Source organism: Triticum dicoccoides, chromosome 6A, assembly GCF_002162155.2.
Source record: "Triticum dicoccoides isolate Atlit2015 ecotype Zavitan chromosome 6A, WEW_v2.0, whole genome shotgun sequence".
NCBI classification, from domain to species: Eukaryota; Viridiplantae; Streptophyta; class Magnoliopsida; order Poales; family Poaceae; genus Triticum; species Triticum dicoccoides.
Window position 1 is genome coordinate 481,754,301 of NC_041390.1, and position 22,132 is coordinate 481,776,432.

Below are 22,132 nucleotides of genomic sequence, written 5' to 3' on the forward strand. Positions count from 1 at the left end.
AGTTGGAATAGGATTCGTGGAGGGGGGGGGAAGAGGAGAGAGAGGAGGAAAGGGGGGCGACCCCCTCTCCTTGTCCAATTCGGACCAGGGGGGAGGGGCGCGCGGCCCATCTATGGCCACCTCTCCTCTCTTCCACTAAGGCCCACTAAGGCCCATATACCTCTCGGGGGGTTCCGGTAACCTCCCGGTACTCCGGTAAAATCCCGATTTCACCCGGAACACTTCCGATATCCAAACATAGGCTTCCAATATATCAATCTTTATGTCTCGACCATTTCGAGACTCCTCGTCATGTCCGTGATCACATCCGGGACTCCGAACAACCTTCTGTACATCAAAATGCATAAACTCATAATATAACTGTCATCGTAACCTTAAGCGTGCGGACCCTACGGGTTCGAGAACAAAGTAGACATGACCGAGACACATCTCCGGTCAATAACCAATAGCGGAACTTGGATGCTCATATTGGCTCCTACATATTCTACGAAGATCTTTTATCGGTCAGACCGCATAACAACATATGTTGTTCCCTTTGTCATCGGTATGTTACTTGCCCGAGATTCGATCGTCGGTATCCCATACCTAGTTCAATCTCGTTACCGGCAAGTCTCTTTACTCGTTCTATAATACATCATCCCGCAACTAACTCATTAGTTGCAATGCTTGCAAGGCTTTAAGTGATGTGCATTACCGAGAGGGCCCAGAGATACCTCTCCGACAATCGGAGTGACAAATCCTAATCTCGAAATACGCCAACCCAACATGTACCTTTGGAGACACCTGTAGAACTCCTTTATAATCACCCAGTTACGTTGTGACGTTTGGTAGCACACAAAGTGTTCCTCTGGAAAACGGGAGTTTCATAATCTCATAGTCATAGGAACATGTATAAGTCATGAAGAAAGCAATAGCAACATACTAAATGATCGGGTGCTAAGCTAATGGAATGGGTCATGTCAATCAGATCATTCAACTAATGATGTGATCCCGTTAATCAAATAACAACTCTTTGTCCATGGTTAGGAAACATAACCATCTTTGATTAACGAGCTAGTCAAGTAGAGGCATACTAGTGACACTCTGTTTGTCTATGTATTCACACATGTATTATGTTTCCGGTTAATACAATTCTAGCATGAATAATAAACTTTTATCATGATATAAGGAAATAAATAATAACTTTATAATTGCCTCTAGGGCATATTTCCTTCACATTGATGCTATCAATTATTCTTTCAATCTGCACTTCATTGGCAACGCGAGGATGTACAGGGCGAAGACTTTGCTCTTGCTGATCATTGTCGTTGTTAGAAGGAATGTCTTCAGGCCGAGCATTGTCTTCATGTTGATCAGGTGCTGAGATGATAAGTTCTTATTCAGGATGAGCTTCAGAAGGTATAATTTCTCCAGTTCCCATTAGCTTGATTGATTCATTGGATGGAACTTCATCTAGCACATTTGGCAGTTGCTCTCTTTGTGAACAGTTGGTCTCATCGAACCGCACATCCACTGTTTCAACCACTTTGTAATGAAAGAGATTCAAGAATCTGTAGGAGTGCAAATCTTTTCCATATCCAAGCATAAAACCCTCATGTGCTTTTGGTGCAAACTTTGAGGTGTGATGTGGGTCCTTGATCCAGCACCTGGCCCCAAATACTCTGAAGTAACCGACATTCGGCTTCTTGCCAGTAAGGAGCTCATAAGATGTCTTGTTCAGAAGCTTGTGAAGATAAACACGATCGATCGTATGGCATGCAGTATCAATGGCTTCAGGCCAGAATTTTCTTGGAGTCTTGTATTCATCTAGCATCGTTCTGGCCATCTCAATGAGTGTTCTGTTCTTGCATTCGACGACGCCATTCTGTTGTGGCGTGTACGGGGCTGAGAATTCATGTGTGCTGCCCAAGGTATTAAGATATGTATCAAGGCCAGTGTTCTTGAATTCAGTGCCATTGTCACTTCTGATGTGCTTTATCTTGGCGCCATAATTATTCATAGCTTGATTGGCGAAGCGTCTGAAGACATCCTGCACTTCAGTCTTGTAAAGGATTATGTGCACCCAAGTATATCTAGAATAATCATCAACAATGACAAAGCCATAGAGACAAGCAGTAGTAGTAAGAGTTGAGTAATGAGTGGGACCGAAAAGATCCATGTGAAGCAGTTTGAAGGATCGAGTAGTGGTCATGATTGTCTTTGAGGGATGTTTAGCCCTCGTCATCTTCCCGGCTTCACAGGCACCGCATAAGTGATCTTTCTTGAACTTGACGCCCTCGATGCCTATGACATGCTTCTTCTTTGCAAGGGTGTGGAGGTTCCTCATGCCAGCATGCCCTAGCCTCCGATGCCAGAGCCAGCATTCTGAAGCTTTTGCAAGAAGACATACGGCAAGCTGTGGTCCTGCTGAGAAATCTACCACGTACAAATCATCTTCTCGATACCCTTCAAATACTAGAGACTTGTCAGATTCCATTAGTACAAGGCAATGATATTTTCCAAATATTACGATCATGTTCAAATCGCAAAGCATTGAGACAGACATTAAGTGAAGCCAAGGGATTCAACAAGCATGACTTTATCCATGTGTTGATCCCTTGGGATTGCAACTCTACCTAGACCCAATACCTTACTTTTACCAGTGTCAGCAAATGTGATGTGGCTCTTGTCGGATGGACGTAAGGTTGAGTCCATAAGAAGGCTTCTTTTGCCAGTCATGTGATTTGTACACCCACTATCAATAATCCATTCTGAAGACACTGGTGTCGTACCCTACAGTGCAGTTAGGGGGATAGGCTTCACCAAGAGCATTGTGAAGCAAAAACATTTGACGAACCAATGGGTTATGAAAGCTTAGATCCAGATTAGGACTAATAGGGAGAGTAGCAAGCGATTCAAGAACAAAGTACATAGTAAGACCATTCGGGCATTTGATCTTGCGCCCTACAAGATGTTTAAGGTCTCCAGCAATAGTGTCAGACGATTTTGGTTTTCTGCTGGAGACCTTTCCCTGCAAAAGAGAGTTAAGCTTTCTTAGCCACCCACATCTTCAAGGGTGGCTTAGAAGCAATAAGTCTAAGTGCAGCATCTGAGAATTTTGGCTTTGGAGCCCTAGCAAATAGTCTTGCAGGCGGACAATAATACTCATAAGAATAAGTAGAATAGTTCTTGGTCTTATGAACATGGCGGTTTGATGAACCGCTCTCATATTCATATGCCTGAGTATGGTTTCCCTGCGAAGCATTTGCGTTAGTGCGACTCAGGTGAGTCCTCTGTCTGTAAGAAGCCTTTGGACCGTATGAAGCCTTTGGTCTGAGGTTTGTCTTCTTCACGTGAGGTGTCATGATGACATTCACAGGAAGATTCTCCAAACACCTTTTCGGAACCCAGATCTTCTTCATAGGCGGTCCATTCCTGTAGTTAGTACCAATGTACCTGGCAAACACTTCACCATTCTGATTCTTAAACAGTATATAGTTTGCATCAAAGGATTCATCAATGATAATGGGGTTAGCACAAGTGAAGCCAAATAGATTGGATGGATCTTCTGAAGGTTCCTTTGTAGCAACCCACATGGTTTTGGGGTACTGCTCAGGTTTCCAGTACGAGCCATCAGCATTCATTTTCCTTACGAACCCAACACCCTCTTTCCTCGGGTTTCGGTTCAGAATCTGCTTTTTGAGGACATCACATAGTGTCTGATGCCCTTTAAGACTTTTGTACATCCCTGTTTCAAGCAATGTCTTCAACCTAGCATTCTCATCAGCAATAGCGGTGGTATCCTCAACAGAGGGGTTAGTTACCACATCAACAGATGAAGATATTGCAACAGCAGTAGCAGTAGAACATTCAGCAACATAAGTAGCATTATCACGCTCAATGCATTTAAGACATGGTGGTTCAAATCCTTCCTGAGCGGAACTGATCTGTTTGGCACGAAGTGACTCGCTTTCCTTTTGAAGATCTTCATGAGCCGCTCTCAATTTCTCAAGATCTTGCTTCCTTTGAAAATAATCATAGGAAAGCTTTTCATGAGTTGTTGAGAGAGTTTCATGATGACTTTCAAGTTCCTGATACTTAACGTGAAGATTTTTTATGTCTTCAATTAAGGATTCAGATCGAGTCATTTCAGCACCTAACAGATCATCGCTTCTGTCTAACAGTTTTTGAATATGCTCCATAGCTTTCTGTTGTTCAGTTGCAATTTTAGCAAGTGTTTTGTAGCTGGGTTTTGAACCACAATCAGAGTCATCGTCACTAGATGTTTGATAGTGAGTAGTGCGTGTGTTTACCTTGGCACCGCGTGCCATGAAGCAGTAGGTAGAAGCGGAGTAGTCCTTGTCATTTGCATCGGTGTCGGTGATGAAGTCATTGTCTTCAGTGTTGAAGATGGACTTGGCAATGTATGCTGTAGCTAGACTTGCGACGCCTGAATCGGACTCCTCCTCAAACTCCACCTCCGCCTCCTCAGAAGCAGACTCCTCCTCTGAATCCATTTCCTTGCCAACAAACGCACGTGCCTTGCCAGATGAACTCTTCTTGTGTGATGAAGACTTTGAGGAAGACTTGGAAGAAGACTTTGAGTATTTCTTCTTCTTCTTGTCGTCAGAGTCATATTCCTTGCTCTTCTTCTTCTTTTTGTTCTCATTGTCCCACTGTGGACACTCAGAGATGAAGTGGCCAAGTTTCTTGCACTTGTGACATGTTTTCTTCTTGTAGTCATGAGCAGAAGCTTCATCATTCCTTGAGCTTGACCGGGAAGACTTTCTGAAGCCTTTCTTCTTGGTGAATTTTTGGAACTTCTTGACAAGCATAGCAAGTTCCCTTCCAATGTCTTCAGGATCATCAGAACTGCTGTCAGATTCTTCTTCAGATGAGGAGACAGCTTTTGCCTTCAAGGCACAAGTTCGCCCATAGTTTGGACTGTAGATGTCTCTTTTCTCAGAAAGCTGAAACTCATGTGTGTTGAGCCTCTCAAGTATGTCAGACGGATCGAGTGTCTTGAAATTAGGACGTTCTTGAATCATCAGGGCTAGGATGTCAAACGAGCTATCAAGTGATCTCAGCAGTGTCTTGACGACTTCATGTTTGGTGATCTCAGTGGCGCCGAGGGCTTGAAGCTCATTTGTGATGTCAGTGAGTCGGTCAAATGTGTGCTGGACATTCTCATTGTCATTTCGCTTGAAGCTGTTGAAGAGGTTGCGAAGGACACTGATTCTCTAATCTCTCTGGGTTGAGATGCCTTCATTGACCTTGGAGAGCCAGTCCCAGACCAGCTTAGATGTCTTCAAAGCACTCACACGGCCATACTGTCCTTTTGTCAGATGACCACATATGATATTCTTGGCAGTAGAGCCCAGTTGAATGAATTTCTTGACATCAGCAGCAGTGACACCTTCTTCAGCCTTGGGAACGCCATTCTAGATGACATACCATAGGTCGACGTCAATGGCTTCAATATGCATGCGCATCTTATTCTTCCAGTAGGGATATTCAGTTCCATCGAAGACGGGGCACGCAACGGAGACTTTAATTATCCCTGCAGTCGACATAGCTAAAACTCCAGGTGGTTAAACCGAATCACACAGAACAAGGGAGCACCTTGCTCTGATACCAATTGAAAGTGCGTTATATCAACAAGAGGGGGGTGAATAGGCGATTTTTATGAAAGTCTTCAAAACGTGGGAGTTATGAAGACAAACGATAGAGATAAACCTAATACCCTGCAGCGGAAGGTAGACTACACTAGGCAAGCCATAGTCAAGTATTCAATAGAGTGAAAGCACAATGACTAATAGCAGCAATGTAGTAAGGATCAGGTAGGAAGATATTGTGAAGCCTAACAGATCATGCAGTCACTCAGTGAAGACAAAAGATAGTACAAACATACAATGACTTCACAAGGAGCAACAGTAAGTAAAGAGAAGGGAAGATGAAACCAGTGACACGCTGAAGACAATGATTTGTTGGACCAGTTCCAGTTGCTGTGACAACTGTACGTCTGGTTAGGGCGGCTAGGTATTTAAACCTTAGGACACATAGTACTGGACACCCAGTCCTGAACACGCAGCTCAGGACACCCAGTCCTCACCGTATTCCCCTTGAGCTAAGGTCACACAGACCTCGCCCAATCACTCTGGTAAGTCTTCAAGGTAGACTCCCAAACCTTCACAGACTTCGTTCACCGGCAATCCACAATGTCTCTTGGATGCTCAGAACACGACGCCTAACCGGCTGGAGGATGCACAGTCCTCAAGTGTAATAAGTCTTCAGATCACACAGACAAGAAGACTTAAGTGATGCCTAATTCTCTTTGGCTCTTGGTGGTTAGGGATTTATCCTCGCAAGGAATTCTCTCTCAAAGGCTTCGAGGTGGGCTGCTCTCAAACGACAAAAGCCGTACTCTCAATCTGAGCAGCCAACCGTTTATGGTTGTAGGGGGTGGGCTATTTATAGCCACTTGGCAACCCGACCTGATTTGTCCGAAATGACCCTGGGTCACTAAGGAACTTACACGTGTTCCAACGGTCAGATTTCAAACTCACACGACAACTTTACTTGGGCTACAAGCAAAGCTGACTTGTCCGACTCTGGACAAGATTCGCTCTCATAGTCTTCACTCGAAGACATAGGTTTTTGGTTAGACATCACTTCAGTCATTCTGACTGGTTCTCTTGGACCTCACTTAACAGTACGGTGGTTCCTATGACTCAACACAAAAAGAAAAAAGAACTACGAAAGATCTAAGTCTTCGAGCTCCATAGGCTTCATGTGGTGTCTTCTCTTGTCATAGTCTTCAATGTGAATATCTTCATATACCACCTTTGACTTCAATGTCTTCATACATTTTTAGGGGTCATCTCTGGTAGGAAAACCGAATCAATGAGGGACTTCTACCTGTGTTATCCTGCAATTCTCGCAAACACATTAGTCCCTCAACTAGGTTTGTCGTCAATACTCCAAAACCAACTAGGGGTGGCACTAGATGCACTTACAAGAAGAGGCCAAGATGGAGCGATCGATGGTAGACTCGAACACTCCATTGTATGATGGTTGCGATCCCGAGGTGACCCGCTTGAGTTTTACGCTCGAACTTCTGAAGACGAAGGCTAAAAACGAATGGACTGACACTAGCCTCGATGAGCTTCTCAAGTACCTAAAGGATGTTCTTCCCGCGGGGAACTATCTCCCACTAGTGTGGATGAGGCCAAGAAGATCGTGTTCCCTCTTGATTTGCCGCACGTTAGATACCATGCATGCATCAATGATTGCATATTTTATCGGAAGGAGCACGCGAAAAAAACCAGTTGTCCTGTGTGCAATGCTTCTCGATACAAGAAGGTCAGAAATAAATCTCCCCAGAAAGTTGTAAGGTACTTACCGATCACTCCCCGTGTACAACATTATTTTGTAGATCCCAAGGAAGCAAAGCTCATGCGTTGGCACGCGGAGAGGACAAAGCCCGATGATGTAGATGATCCGAAGCTGAGACACCTCGCGGATGCAAGGCAGTGGAGAGCATTCAATGGAGAATATCGATATTTCGCATGTGATGCAAGGAACATCGTGCTTGACACGTGTACCAATGGCATGAATCCGTTTGGCAACCAAAACACCAACCATAGCACATGACCCGTGTTTTTTTGGATGTACAATATCCCCCCTGGGTGTGCATGAAGTTGAAGTACATACACATGAGCATGCTGATTCAAGGGCTGAAACAACCGAGATATAATATTAATCTGTATCTGGGGCTACTTCAAGAGGGGGCTCATGTAGCATTTTGAAACCATTACAATTAGTCTACTATGTGCATGTTAGGACATCTATGGTTTCTTCTCCTGAATCGCACTTGAAGATCAAGATGTAAAATGTGAAGTTAGAAGCAATACTTTGAATTACCTTGCTGCAACCTCTAATTTTACCATGGATTTCTATTGCTTGTGTTTGTTTTGTCTCTTTCATTTGGTTTATTCTATTTAAGTTAATCAATAAACCTAAATCATTTGCTTATATAAAGAGAGACAAAGAGCCATTGAGCAGGCACTTAGGTCTGTGCTCCATCTAGATAGGATCAACTAGATCAAACGTCACCATTAAATCTACCAGACAACTCTACATTGAAGAGATTATTATTGGCATTTACGGTTTTACATTCAATAAAAAGAAAAGAAAAACACCTCGGTTAGTAACACATTTACATAAAGTCCATAGAGCTAGAACCAGAAACCCTTGTTTCATGGACTAACACAAAGAAGACATTGCGAGTGCTTATATGGCCCAAGTCTTTGACCCAATTGTGACTTTACTCCCTTGATTGTCTTATCGACACTCGAGCGGCATAGAGGTGGGAGAAAACTCAACATGTAGGTGACAATCGTAGCGAGTGGCCGATTTTCCACACTCTTTACCACACATCACTAGAATTCACTTACTACAAAAAGCGATCGATCACCACCGCCGATAGTTTACCATTTCACCCCCTTCTTTCCCTTTGGTGTCCATGATGGAAGATTAGGTGGTAAATGCATATACAACATTGAAAAACATCGAAGGCTAAACAAAGACAAGGCTACTAGATGGTCACATGCTAGGACCATGTGCGCCGCCTGTCACGTGGATACCACGTCTACAAAGCAAATCATTGTCCAAATCCATGCATGCCAAAATTACCAAGAGAATGTGATTTGGATCAAAATGGAGCACAAACTCAAGTGTAGGGACCAAAATAGTTGTTTTGAGAGTTTCTGGACCAAAAAACCACAAGATCAAAGTTTATGAGTCGTTGATGTAGTTCACTATAATGTTAATGAGCTACATACAAAGGTCTTCTGTGAAGATCATGGAAAGTTGTTACTCTGAAGTGTGATTTTTGTAGTAATTGACAATTCCTATGGACTAACGATGCCATTGAGTTGTATATGAAGATTCCATAGGTGATGCATGAAGAATATTGGTTGATTTGAGGATGAATGCCATCAAAATTAAGATACATATTGAGATTTAGTAAATAATGACATTCCTATGGACTAACTATTTCATCAAGTTATATATTTAGAAACATTTCATGAATGATATTGGGTGAATGTGGGATGACTTCAAACTAAATCAACATATGCATCGGAAAGAATTAAATCAGCCGACTAGAGGGTGGGGGTGAATATGAGACTACAAAGTGGTAGCCTAGCTTCCAAATTTTAGGGTAGATGAAGATAAAGTAAGCTCTCTAGATATGCAATCTATGGTGGGAACAACCTACGTGGGAAGTAAGATAGTAAAGTAAATAAGCAAGAGCAACAATAGCAAGCAAGCATAAGTAAAGGTACGTAAACGGATTAATCACACAAGTCAAAGACACAGATGTATCCCGAAGTTCACAGTCATTGGGGAGTGCTAATCTTTGTTAAGCTCCGGAGCACCCCGGGTGGCTCACCCTAGTCTCCCTTTAAGTAAACCAATGTATGAGTCTCAAATCACTCGTGGTTGGTCTCGAAGGCAACCGGGACTTTACAAACATCCCGGAGCACACCACACAATAAGCAGCTTCCGGGGCTTTAATCCTACCACCAAGGAGTCCTAAATCTTCAAGATAGAAAGTTTGGTGATGAAAACAAACTAGATGATTCTCTGCGCGTTGATGCAGAAATATATGCTAAAATTTTAACATCGACTATTACATAAAATAATAAGCTTGAGGATTAGGGTAATCATTCGGCCACATGGAATAAACTTATGAGTTCAAGGGAATTGATACACTTTACCATAATAATTAACCATGCAACAATTTTTTAACTCTCCAAGATTCAATCCTACTGTAGGTGCTTCCAATATGAAATTTCCATCAAAGATTTTGCAATTACATACTTTCCAAATGCACCACATCCCAAAATGGCAATTTCGTGGCCAATAGTCTATTGTTAAACAATTTCCATATATCCCATAATTTAGATGCCTCTTCTTCGTGCAGGTCAGACAAAGTCCCAGAATTCCAAGGCAAATCAGCGACCAAAGAAAAGTTCAACTATATTCCTCGCAACCTGGCCGACCGGTGGGTATAATTCATTTATCCTCTCCTATTTATTCCTGTGTTAGTCATACTTGTTGTTTACATAGATGCTTCAGCTATATGCATAGTACATGTTTGCATGGTCAAATACCAGTACATGATTAATACTATCAATGCCATTTCATATATATTTTAATTAATTCAATAATTTTTTTGCTATTTTATCCAACAAGTTTGTACGCCCATTGTCATGTTACTCTTTGAGGATGGTGCTCAAATAACAAAAGACCAGAGGCAAATGCTAAAAGCATATGATTTACTTGCCCGTCTCTGCAACTTTGTTTCTTCATGAGCTTAGATCGTTGACCTCCTTCTATAATGCACTTGAGTCCAAGCAATGTAGTCAAAGTTGAAAGGATGCAGATGTTCTAAGCTCAGGTGAACATTAAAATTTTAAAAAATATATTTAAAAATTTTGATAGCTCGCAAAATTTCACCACCAGATGACATTCGCGGAAACGTGGCAAAAAAGCCGATGCCACAAAATGTTACTATTCAAACCCATTTTGGAGTATTGATATTTTTTTTATTTGCCACGTGTTCCATGAACATCATTTCAGGATGAAATTTTGCAAGCTATCAAAACATTTGTTAATGTTTGACAAAAAGAAAAATCAGATTTTTCTTTTACCTTTTTGTATCTTTTGATTTTACTGTTTACCCGAGCTCACATGAGCTCGGTATCAGAACAACAGTTTGGAAGTATTTTTTTTTACGGGTGACACTTTGGAAGTTGAAAGCATAACAATGCCACAAGATATGATAACATGGACTTATTCTAAACATCCGCTTTGTTTGGCTCAGTATTTTCTTTCTGACTAATTTGCGTGCCTAGTTGAAGCGTGAGGCATATTATATCAGGTGCATGTTCCATCCTGAAAATAGCGAAAGCCTTATCGTGGAAGAAGCGTCAACAATGTGGCATGGGCTGCAAAGAGGGGAAGAAAAGGCAAAGCAAAAGACGGCCTGTCGCCGGGGCGGTACATGATCATCATCTCATTCGGGCAGCGGTACGTTTGCTCTTTTATTCGGCTGAGATTTTGCAGAGTCCTGCACACCCTACTAACAGTAATCGATGGGCACTCCAGTACCCTTTCGGCCTTTCCCAACAAAAGAAAAAAGAAAAAAAAATGCAATGGCAATGCGAAAACCTTAAGCCTAGCGCGGCACGGCAGCCCCCAGCAGGGAAAACAGCAGCGCGCCACCGCAGCGTATCCTCTCGCCAGAGCAGAGCAGGGCAGGGCAGTTGGCGTTGATCCGGTGATGGAGATGGATGGAGACCGGTCAAGGCCGTACCGCGGCCTTCAAGCCGGGCGTCAATGCCTGCCTGCGCCATGCCACCAGGCCGAAGCCAAAGCCTGCGCGCAACTCCATGGCGCGCCAGACGCAGCAGCAGCCGCAGCAGTCCTCGCCTCGCTTCCAAAAGGAAACAAACAAAACTGGTTAAATGGAGAGAGCCGAAAATAACATGACGGCCTGGTGGTGCTGCCCTCGCCTGGCCTTTTCCCCCACCGCAAGAAAACAAGGGGCGCAGCAGCACCCCTGCCCCTGCCAAATCGAGCCCGGAAAAAGAAGGAAGGGGCGAGTGGAGCGAGTGCAAACAAATTTCCCCAAGCAAAACGGCAAGAGCAGATTCCCACCCCCACCCCCACCTCCGCCTCCACTACACACACAGTCCTCGCCTCCTCTCCGCACGCCTCGATACCATTTCCCCATCAACCCCCCAGGTCCGTCGGTGTCATCATCGTGGCGGGACGACACGGCCGCTTATAAGCCCGGCCCCGGGGCCGATCGATCGTTCCTGCCTGTGGTGATTGGCAGTTGCACTAGCGAACAACCGAGGTAACAAGGACGCGCCGGCGATGGGGTGCAAGGGGTCCAAGCTGGACGAGCAGGAGGCGGTGGCGCTGTGCCGCGGCCGGGCCGACCTGCTCGCGGTCGCCGTCCGCCACCGCGACGCGCTCGGGGCCGCGCACGCCGCGCTCGCCGGCTCGCTCCTCTCCGTCTCCTCCTCGCTCCACCTCCTCCTCGTCTCCGCCTCCGCCCGCCCGCGCACGGGGATCACGCTCCCCGTCGCCGCCAATGCCAAGGCCGTCGACCCCCCGCCAGCGGCGCCGCAGCCCTCCTCGCCCCCGCACTCCTCCTCGCACATCGACTTCGCGCCCTCCTCCGGATCCGACTCCGGCTCCGTCGCCTCCTCGCCTCCCCGCCGCGTCCACGACCAACTCCACCACGCGCTCCCGCACCCGCACGCGCTGCTGTTCCCGCATTACGGGTACGGGTACGGGTACGGCTACGAGCCCGAGCCACCGTTCGGGTACCCGCCGGGGTCGCTGCAGCTCTACTACGCGCGGAGCCGCCCGCCTCCGGCCTCGGTCGCCGTCGAGCAGCGCGCGCCCGCGTCGGAGCGCGTCTACTTCGGCTCCTCCGACCCGGCGGGCGGGAACGCGCGGTATTACTCGTACGGAGGAGAGGCCACGCCGGCAGGTAAGGCGCCTGCTCCCCCGCCGTCGCCGCCGAGGGCGAGCTCGTGGGACTTCTTCAATGTGTTCGACGACTACCAAGTGCACGACAACTACTGTTACGATGCTGCCGGCGCCGGGACCACGGCGACGACACCGTACACGCCGAGCCGGTGCTCGCGGGACGTGCGGGAGGAGGAGGGCATCCCGGAGCTCGAGGAGGACGACGCGGTCGTCAAGGAGGTGTCCAGCGAGCACTATATGACCGGGAGTGGCGGTGCTCGCAGCCGACGCAGCTCGGTCGGCGGCATGAGCAGCAGCGAAGAGGAGAATTGTGTTGTCGATAAGGGAGTGCTCTCCGGAGGTGGCATGGCGCGGCAACATGCGCCAGCGCAGCCTAATGTCTCAGCCTCCGTGCGGACTCACCGGAAGTCATCGGAGAGTGCAGACTTCGCCGGGCAGATCAAGGCGCAGTTTGTTCGAGCGGCGGATGCAGTCTGGGCGGTCGCACCGATCCTGGAGGTGGACAGGCGGAGTTACCAATACCACCCCCGCAGCTCAGTGTACCATGGTGAGTTCATGCATGTACTCTGATTAGTTTAGTTTCATTGATGTTATGGCGAACTATTTGTTGCTTCTAGAACTGGCATATTTTCTGATATACACTGTGGCGTATATATACTCTGATATACTTTGATGTCGTCGATTCTTGGTGTCACTGATCGATTTATTGGTATTTCGAAATAGTTTCGTCTCGGATGGTGTCGACGGCTGCATTACCAAATTCAGCGTACGGAGGTGAAGAGTTGGATGTTGGAGGTTGGAAGAAGGTGGCTGAAGGGGGGAGGAGCTTATCGGTCACCCTGCAGAAACTCTATATCTGGGAGAAGAAATTATATAATGAGGTTAAGGTATGTATTCACCTCCGATTCTGTTGAAGTAATACCTGAATTTACTCTGTGCTGGAATGATATGTTAGTAACTGCTCGTAGGTATGTTGGAGTACTTTCTCAAGTTAACTGATATGTAGGGTGCAATTGTTTTTGTTCGACTCCTACTAAATACTACTGGTGACAAATATTTACTGAAAGCAGAGTGTCATCCTTTCGTAGTGCCATCTTTGCGCAATGACAACATCCGTAAGCTGGTGCCTATAGGCTGCTATGCAGTAAGATGAAATGTTGATCCTGGCATGGCAAGGCTGAGATCAATGGAATGCCAGGTGTTCTGCTTCTTTAGGAAAAGGTCTTAGTAATATCGTGTAAAAGCTCCTTTCTGGAGACCAAATAGCCAGATTAGGAATATTTAAATTTATGTGCCATATTTAAAGTAATTTAGACACTTCTGTAATGGTATTAGATGTACTTTTGAGTTTGTGGGTTTCTCTTCTGATGTTTAGTTTCATTTGAAAGGATGCTACACTAACCCATGCAAAAAAAAAATGATGCTACACACGGATACCTTTTTACTAGGTTTCTTATGCATAACAATATTAGATTTCATTTAAACTATGTTGTTGGCTCCTTAGTAAACAGATGATCATTTTAGTATGGAAATCTCTTATGCAGCACTAGTTTCAATAATGTGGGACGTGTTTTTTCTTTTAAACTGAGATTATTTTTCTCATATGCACCCGTGTTAACTACTGTGCTACATCTGATTTTTTTTTTTATGTTTTCCTCTTCCAGTCTGAAGAAAAAATGCGCCTCCTGCTAGCCAAGAACTCCAAGCGGCTGAAGTTCTTGGACCAAAAGGGTGCTGAAGCTCAGAAGATCGAGGCGACTCAAAATTTGGTCAGGAAGCTGTCAGCAAAAATAAGAATGGCTGTGCGAGTTATTGCTAAGGTTTCAAAAAAGATAAACAGAGTTAGGGATGAGGAATTGTGCCCACAAATTATGGCCTTAATCCAAGGGTACGCTCTAATTTTTTGCCTTGACATCTTAGGTACATATTTCAATTAGTTCCCTGTCGGTACACTACTTCCGCCTTTACACTGGTTGTCTGCTTGTCTAGTTTGTACAATCTTCTAGTATTAGGAAGTACTCCCTCCGGCTTATATTGTGGGACGGAGGGAGTAACATTCTCAGTCCAGTAGGTTATTAAGTTTCAGTGCAGCTGCCTGGAAATTTTTACATATTGTGTAGAGGCTAACTCTACAGTCCTGCATTTACAGTGCACATGTATGTTTTTTTTTTTTGTAAAAAAAAACTCATGTTTTCGAGTAATCAATATCCCTACATGCATTTACCCTAGGTGAACTTTCCTGAACACTCTCGGTTTCTTTCTTTGCAATCTTGCATTTCTTATCCCACAGAACCTAGCTTGCATCAAAATACTGACAAATCCCTCTTTGCAGGTTTGTAAAGATGTGGCAAGAAAAGCTGGACTGCTACCAGACTCAGTGTGAAGCAATATCGGAGGCGAAGAACCTGGATTCGACCATCTCCGGCGGGATCAGTCGGGATCTAGCAATGGAGCTTGAAGTGGACCTGGTTAAATGGATTGTGAATTTCTGCTCTTGGGTAAACGCGCAAAGGAGCTTCGTGAAGGCACTGAACGGGTGGCTGGCGCTGTGCCTCAACTATCAGCAGGAGGAGACGCCCGACGGAGCTCCTCCCTACTCTCCCGGAAGGGTGGGCGCGCCTCTCGTGTTCGTCATCTGCAACACCTGGTCGCAGGCCATGGATCGGATTTCCGAGAAGGAAGTGGTCACCGCCATGCAGGCCCTCGTGTCCAGCGTGCGCAACCAGTGCGAGCACAGAGCCGCCGTTGAGCCAAGCGAGCTGATCTTCGTGACCCGGGAAAGAGAGAAGTGGAACAGGATTCTGGAGAGGAAGTCCGTGGAGATTAACAGGGAGGCAGACACACTGAACAGGAAGCTGGCCCTGGTGCCGGGCCGGCAGAGCCTGCTTCCGACGGCGCAAACGTACCAGGCGCATTTTCTTGAGGCAGACAGCCTGCAGGTGAGCTTGAGCCGGGTGCTTCAGTCCTTGGAGAGCTTCGCGTCCAGTTCGCTGCAAGCTTTCCGGGAGACTCTGAGACATGCTGAAGAAGAAATGCTGTCCAGAGAGAGTGCTAAAGCTTCATAGCCTGATTTTGCATCTGACCCTAGAGCCAACAAACAAAGCTTGTGGAATATAATCATCATCTCCTCATCAGGTGGCATCGGTGCTGAATGTGCTGGGCGAATGCTTCTGACGGATTTTAGTTTTTGTGGAGAAATTCTGACTTCTGAGTCTTAGTAGCCGACCGAGATTTGCGCAGGCAACCGTTGGTCCATCAGAATAGAACAGCTGTTGAAGTAGCAGGTAAATATGGGCAAGTGCTAGTTTTTTGTGTCATGGGCATGTACTGTGCAATATTCAGCGCATTGAATCCCTTGGAATTTTTTTTGGCTGCTGCAATTGCTTTTTGGCCTCTATATTATAACTGAATGTTTGAATGTGCAATAGTGGCATGATCTGCTCATGGGTCGTATTGTTCTGTACATGTCGAGTCTTAGCGTGAATTATGTTGAAATTGTCAATTGTGTCCAATCTATGTGTGCTTGGCTGTGTGCATCATGTGATGCAGAGGTTGGGGTAATTGCTTTTTCATAAAAAAAATAAAATCTATGTGGGTTAGTAAATAAGGTTAGGAGAGGGTTTTTTTGGACAATGGGTTAGATGTTGCAGTCGAACAAACTCATAAATGGCGGCACCAGATCTGGTATTCAAAATAGAGCTTAGGCTCACATGCTCCGGGATGAGCACTAAATTCAGAAAATAGTAAAAAAAATGTCAACAAAAACATGTTCATGTGTTTGTACGTGTGTGTTATGTTTTGTGAAGAAATGGCATATGTTGTAATGTAAAAAAGCTTTTAGAGCATAGTTTTTTTTCTTTTTCCACAACATATGTTGTTTTTTCAGAGAGAAAAAACTCGCATTTAGAAGACACAATCATGTTTGTTGTAAAATCAGGTATGTTATTAAAAGAACATTATTTTTACTGTGAGCATGTGCACTTGGTCTTGGAGGAAAAACATTGCCCCCGATATCAAATATTCAAAAGTGTTGCACCAAATCCAAACATCATCCTTGAAGCTGTTGCTTTCTCAAGATTTGTAAATTTGGCACTCATACGTTGGGAAACCTTGGTCGCACAATGACATCAATATCGATGGTGATGCTCTAGTGGTGAACTTTATAGTCAATGGTCACCAATACCCAGTGGACTACTATCTTTGATGATGGCATATATCCCTTGTGGTTTGAAATTGTGAAGAAATTTCTAACCCACAAGATGAGAAGAGAATTCATTTCAACAAGGTTCAATCAGCCTCGAAGGATGTTGAGAGAGCATTTGGGATATTGCAAATCGCTTTGTGGTTGTTCATGTACTTGCTAGATTTTTGGATCAAAACACATTTTGGCAAAGGATGACATCATGTGAGATCAAAGAGGGATTTTGAGTATGATCATGTGGGGACAACCATGATACCAGAGCGACATCAGCACCAAACCTACACATCTATTGAAGTGCCTCCAAAGATAGAAGACTAAGCAGAGCAATTTTGAGATGACCTAGTTGAGCATACGTTGCAACTCCGTGGGCAATAGTTTGTTCATTTTATTTTTGCGAGGGTAAAGAGTTTTATTCCATAATGTTCTTTGTCTTCATGATTCACCGATACATCATTCCGTTCATTTGGATTATATGTTATACTGGAATTATGGACTTGAAATGTTATTGAATTGTATGCCGTGAATACACAAATGTTTTAATAATCGTGATGCAAACATGAGTTCAAATAAGTTGTACTCCATGCACTGAAGGAAGAGAAATAGGAAAAAAAATGGGGGCAGGTTTTAGACAATCTGCTTTAGCAGCTGCGCAAAAAGTGTCTGAATTCTTATTTAGAGGATTTAGTGGAGATGCTCTAATAGAATGTGAGGGCTGCAAGTTGATCATGATTTCCTTATTCCGCAAAGGCAACTCCGTGTGATCTCTGGCATTCGCGACAAAATTTGAACTGGCTTCCAGGGTGGATCGTTTTTTGGCTGACGATGTGCTAGTTGAGTTCCGATACGAACATGCCAACCTATAGATTACCGCACATTCATATGTATGACACATGAAAATAACATGCTCAGAAGACAGATGCAGCAACATCATTATCACGGGGCACGTGCAAATCCAAGTGCCGCAGCACAATTTCAGTCGCTACCTCACTCGAGGAGACGGGTGCTGGCTGCCGGCCGGGCTGGCCCGTTCCGACATGTACCCTGGCCGTGGCGACTGTCCGTGACCGTGTCCACCCCGCGCGTTGTTCGGTCGCGGCGACGCCGAGCCGACGGAGCCGCCCCTGGACATGGACTCGACCTCCTGGAGCACGGCGACGACCTCCTTCATGGACGGGCGGTTGGTGTGGTCGGCGGCGAGGCAGCGCAGCGTGAGCTGCGCCGCCCGCTGCGCGCCCCTGGACGAGTACTGGCCCTCGAGGCGCGGGTCCATGAGGCGCGCCAGCTTGCGGCGGTCCGCCAGGTGCGGCTTGGCCCAGTCCACCAGGCTGTGCTGGCCGCTGGGCCGGTCCGTGTCCAGCGCGCGCAGGCCCGTCAGCACCTCCAGCAGCACCACGCCGAAGCCGTACACGTCGCTCTTCACGTACAGGTGCCCCGTCGCCACGTACTCCGGCGCCGCGTAGCCGTAGGTGCCCATCACCCGGGTGGTCACGTGGCTGCTGCCGCCCGCCGGCCCGTCCTTGGCCAGCCCGAAGTCCGAGAGCTTCGCGTGGAATTGCTGCATGCGGAGCGCGGGAGAGGAGGGTTAGGTTAGACGTGCGCGATGCGCGCGCGCGTGTGACCGGTGCATGCGGAACGTGAAGGGTCGCCGGCGAGCGGCGGCGCGCTGCTCGCACGGCACGTACCGTGTCGAGGAGGATGTTGGAGGCCTTGAAGTCCCGGTAGATGACGTGCTTCTCCGAGGAGTGCAGGAACGCCAGCCCGCGCGCCGCGTCGATCGCCACGCGCAGCCGGAGGCTCCACGACAGCGGCTGAAACGCGCCCGCGCCTTCTGGTGGTGGTGAGCACAATGCTAGTCGTGTTAGCTATCCCCGTCTGCGTCTCTAATCAGTTGATATGTATGTGCCGGGACTTACTCCGTGGCTCGCTTCTGAAGAGGTGATCCTCGAGGTTGCCCTTGGCCATGTACTCGTAGACAAGCAGGAGCTCCTTGTCCTCCCAGCAGTACCCCAGCAGCCTCACCAGGTTGGGATGGATGAGCCTTCCCAGGAAATTCACCTCCGACTGCAACACCAATTCCGCCACGAATCAGCAACTCCAATGGCATCATGCCAACGTGCGTGCCAATCACTCAACATGCATAATCATGGATGGCACACACGCACATTTCGGTTGGGAATTATGCAATGCTATGCGCAGCCCACGTGAATACGTCGATGACTCAGAACATGGTTCGGGTTGACCAAAAGCCACGTAGCTTCATTCACCTGCCATTCTTGGACGCCCTGCAGGCTCTCGGGGTTGAGCTTCTTGACGGCGACGGGCATGCCGGCGCCGCTCCTGGCCGGGCTCATGGTCTTCTCGTCGACCCAGCCCTTGTGCACCCGCCCGAACCCGCCCTCGCCGAGGAGAGTGTCCGACTTGAAGTTCCGCGTGGCGGCCTTGAGCTCCGCGAACGTGAAGATCCGGAGGTTGGGCGCCTCCAGGATCCTCCCCTCCCGGCTGGGGCTGGCCTCGCTGCCGCCATTCGTGGCGCCTGCAGCCACCGGACGGCTGCTTCCGCTGCCGCTGCCGGAGGTCGTGGGCGCGCTCGGCGACTTCCGAGGCTGCCCCGGGGAGCTCATTGCTGCCGCTGCGTGTGCATTGGGCTGGGGCGCGACCATGCCGGGCCTCGCCATCGCTGCTGCGAGAGTAGAATGAGCACAGATTGCATAAGCGTCAGAAGTTGTAAATATCGACCAAAGTACACGGTGAATCAAGGAATCAAGGTAGAACAAGATCAATTGAGAAACATGGCGATACCTCTGGCATGTGCATGATGCGCCACTGCCTTGACAGCCTCCACGTCGGCCTCTTCGGAGCCGAAGCAGTTACCCATGGCGTGGAAGCAAAGCTCTAGGCTGTAGCTCTCTCCTCTTCTCCCCTCCTCTTTCTTCTGACTTATGGCTGGCTGGCTATATCCCTCGTGTCGTCAAACTCAATCAGGTCCATCGAGGCTCCAGCTACGTGCTTGGCATAAAAAAAGAGATGGGCAAATGTGACTTTGGGCGTGGCGGTGGAGAGGAGAGGAGCGACGAGGCCTGCGCGTTGGGGTAGTGGAAGGCGTGGAACTCCTCGTGGACCTGTCATTTGGGCGCCCATGCATCAGGCGAGGGGCACATGGCGCATATCGCGGAGACGCGGGCAAATTGTTGCATTATTCAAAAAAGTAATCAAACGAGCGATGAGCGCGTCACTGCTTCTGCTTGCATTTCGAACATGATTAGGCTGGTTGCAGCTTGCGGCCCGCTGGAGCTCTAGCTGCTGACACTGTTGGAATGATCACAAACTGAAGCGGCTGCAGGGCACAGCCATTCTTCCTCTCTCACCTGGCCAATACGCGGAAATATAGTCAGACTCAGGAGCATAATAACATATTTTTGATCGCTGGGGTCAACATTTTTGTTATTTCAAAGTTCACTGTCAAGTACATGTACAGCAATTAAGGCACACATAAGTGGGGCTCATATTTTCATCTGGAAGGTGATTCCAGACAATATGGTCCAAATAATCCTCACACCTATCCCTGCCCTGCTACGGAGAACAGTATATCTGGTGCTGATGCATTTATGGAGGCAAAAACTAACCGTGGGTTTGGAAAATATTATCTCCTTTTGAAATCCCTGCAAATTACACTATGGGATGCTCCGGTGAGGATGCAGATTAAATTTCTTTCTTTAAGAATACGCACACGCTTGTGTATCATGCATTAAAAAAGAAGAGGGGAAAAGAGTGGACTGAGATCTGTAAGCCTCGCGATCAAGGTGGCCTCAAGATTATGTCATCCAAACGCATGAACATTGCCCTCCTAACTAGATGGCATTGGCGGATTGCGAACGGAGAGGGTGGCTTGTGGCTCCGCATCATTCAGCAGAAATACCTCCGTGGCCAGCCGCTCGTCTTCTGTCTGCGCTCTGGTGGCTCGTAGTTCTGGCAATCTATCATTCAGCTCCTCCCAGTCCTTTGCATCGGGACTTCGATTATGGTGGGATCTGGCACAACCACACTGTTTTGATTCGATCGATGGGCTGGTGACGCCCCCTTCGTGGCACGCTTTCCTGACCTGTTCGCCATTGCGGTAGAACCGCAGATCTCTGTTGAGGAGACCCTTATTGACTTAGGGCAACTGGTGTTCCGGAGGCCTTCCGGCCCGGTGGAGAACGCCGATTGGCAAGACTTGCTTGCCTGCATCGCACTACACGAGCCAGATCTGAGCATTGAAGATGACCGCACCAGGTGGCGGCTAGAGCCATCTGGTCAATTCTCCACTAAATCGCTATACCAGGCTATCGCCTCCTTCCTGAGACCCAAGGCTCTCACCACCATCTGGGAGATCCGGCTCCCTTTGAAGATAAGCATATTCGTGTGGCAATGGATCCGCGGCCGCCTCCCGTCCGGCGTGGAGGTTCTGAAGCACAACGGCCGTGGCAACAGGCTAAGCCCGCTCTGCGGGCCTGAAGAGGATTCGAACCATATCTTCTTCACCTGCGTGTCCGCGAAATTCCTCTGGAGTTGTTTCCGCGCAATAGTGGGTGAAAGCTGGGACCACAACAACTTCCCCGTTCTCTTCGCCGAACTCCAGGCGTTATATAGGATCGGAAGTATGTCTAGGGGGGGAGGTGATTAGACTACTTGATCAAATAAAAATCTAGCAACTTAGCACAAGTCAAGCAATCAACCTACACATGCAATTCTAAGAGTATAGTAGCGGAATGTAAATCATTGCATATGAAGGTAAAGGGAGGAGTTTGGAGGGAGCAAACTCAATGTAGACACGGAGATTTTTGGCGTGGTTTCGATAGGTGGTGCTATCGTACATCCACGTTGATGGAGACTTCAACCCACGAAGGGTAACGGTTGCGCGAGTCCATGGGGGGCTCCACCCACGAAGGGTCCACAAAAAAGCAACATTGTCTATCCCACCATGACCATCGCCCATGAAGGACTTGCCTCACTTGGGTAGATCTTCACGAAGTAGGTGATCTCCTTGCCCTTACAAACTCCTTGGTTCAACTCCACAATCTTGAGGGGGGCTTCCAAGTGAAACCTAACCAATCTAGTAGACACCACTCTCCAAAAGGTAATAGATGTGTGTTGATGATGAACTTCTTGCTCTTGTGCTTTAAATGATAGTCTCCCCAACACTCAACTCTTTCTCTCTCTCTCTCACATAGATTTGGATTTGGTAGACAGATGATTTGAGTGGAAAGCAACTTGGGGAAGGGTAGAGATCAAGATTCTTGTGGTTGGATTGAAATATCTTGGTCTCAACACATGAGGAGGTGGTTATATCTCAGAAAATGTATGGTAGAAGTGTAGGCACGTGCTGATAGTTCTATCCAC

The 22,132-nt window shown here is 47.1% G+C and overlaps 1 protein-coding gene and 1 pseudogene across 1 annotated transcript; one reads left to right on the forward strand and one right to left on the reverse strand.

The window, feature by feature from the left end:
* Positions 1–11,701: 11,701 nt before the first annotated feature.
* On the forward strand, positions 11,702–15,977 carry LOC119317395 (protein ALTERED PHOSPHATE STARVATION RESPONSE 1-like). The gene is made up of 4 exons (XM_037591840.1): positions 11,702–13,099; positions 13,276–13,439; positions 14,217–14,440; positions 14,885–15,977. The coding sequence occupies exons 1-4, from the start codon at positions 11,929–11,931 to the stop codon at positions 15,615–15,617; spliced, it is 2,292 nt and encodes a 763-aa protein (XP_037447737.1). The 5' UTR covers positions 11,702–11,928; the 3' UTR covers positions 15,618–15,977.
* Positions 15,978–17,342: 1,365 nt separating this feature from the next.
* On the reverse strand, positions 17,343–19,661 carry LOC119317396 (annotated as a pseudogene).
* Between the last annotated feature and the right edge of the window lie 2,471 nt (positions 19,662–22,132).

Excerpts from the sequence above, each read along its gene's own strand:
- LOC119317395 (XM_037591840.1), top strand. The coding sequence starts at position 11,929 with ATGGGGTGCAAGGGGTCCAAGCTGGACGAGCAGGAGGCGGTGGCGCTG. Across the intron at positions 13,440-14,216 it reads AATTATATAATGAGGTTAAG|TCTGAAGAAAAAATGCGCCT; the intron begins GTATGTATTCAC and ends TTCCTCTTCCAG. Across the intron at positions 14,441-14,884 it reads ATTATGGCCTTAATCCAAGG|GTTTGTAAAGATGTGGCAAG; the intron begins GTACGCTCTAAT and ends CCCTCTTTGCAG.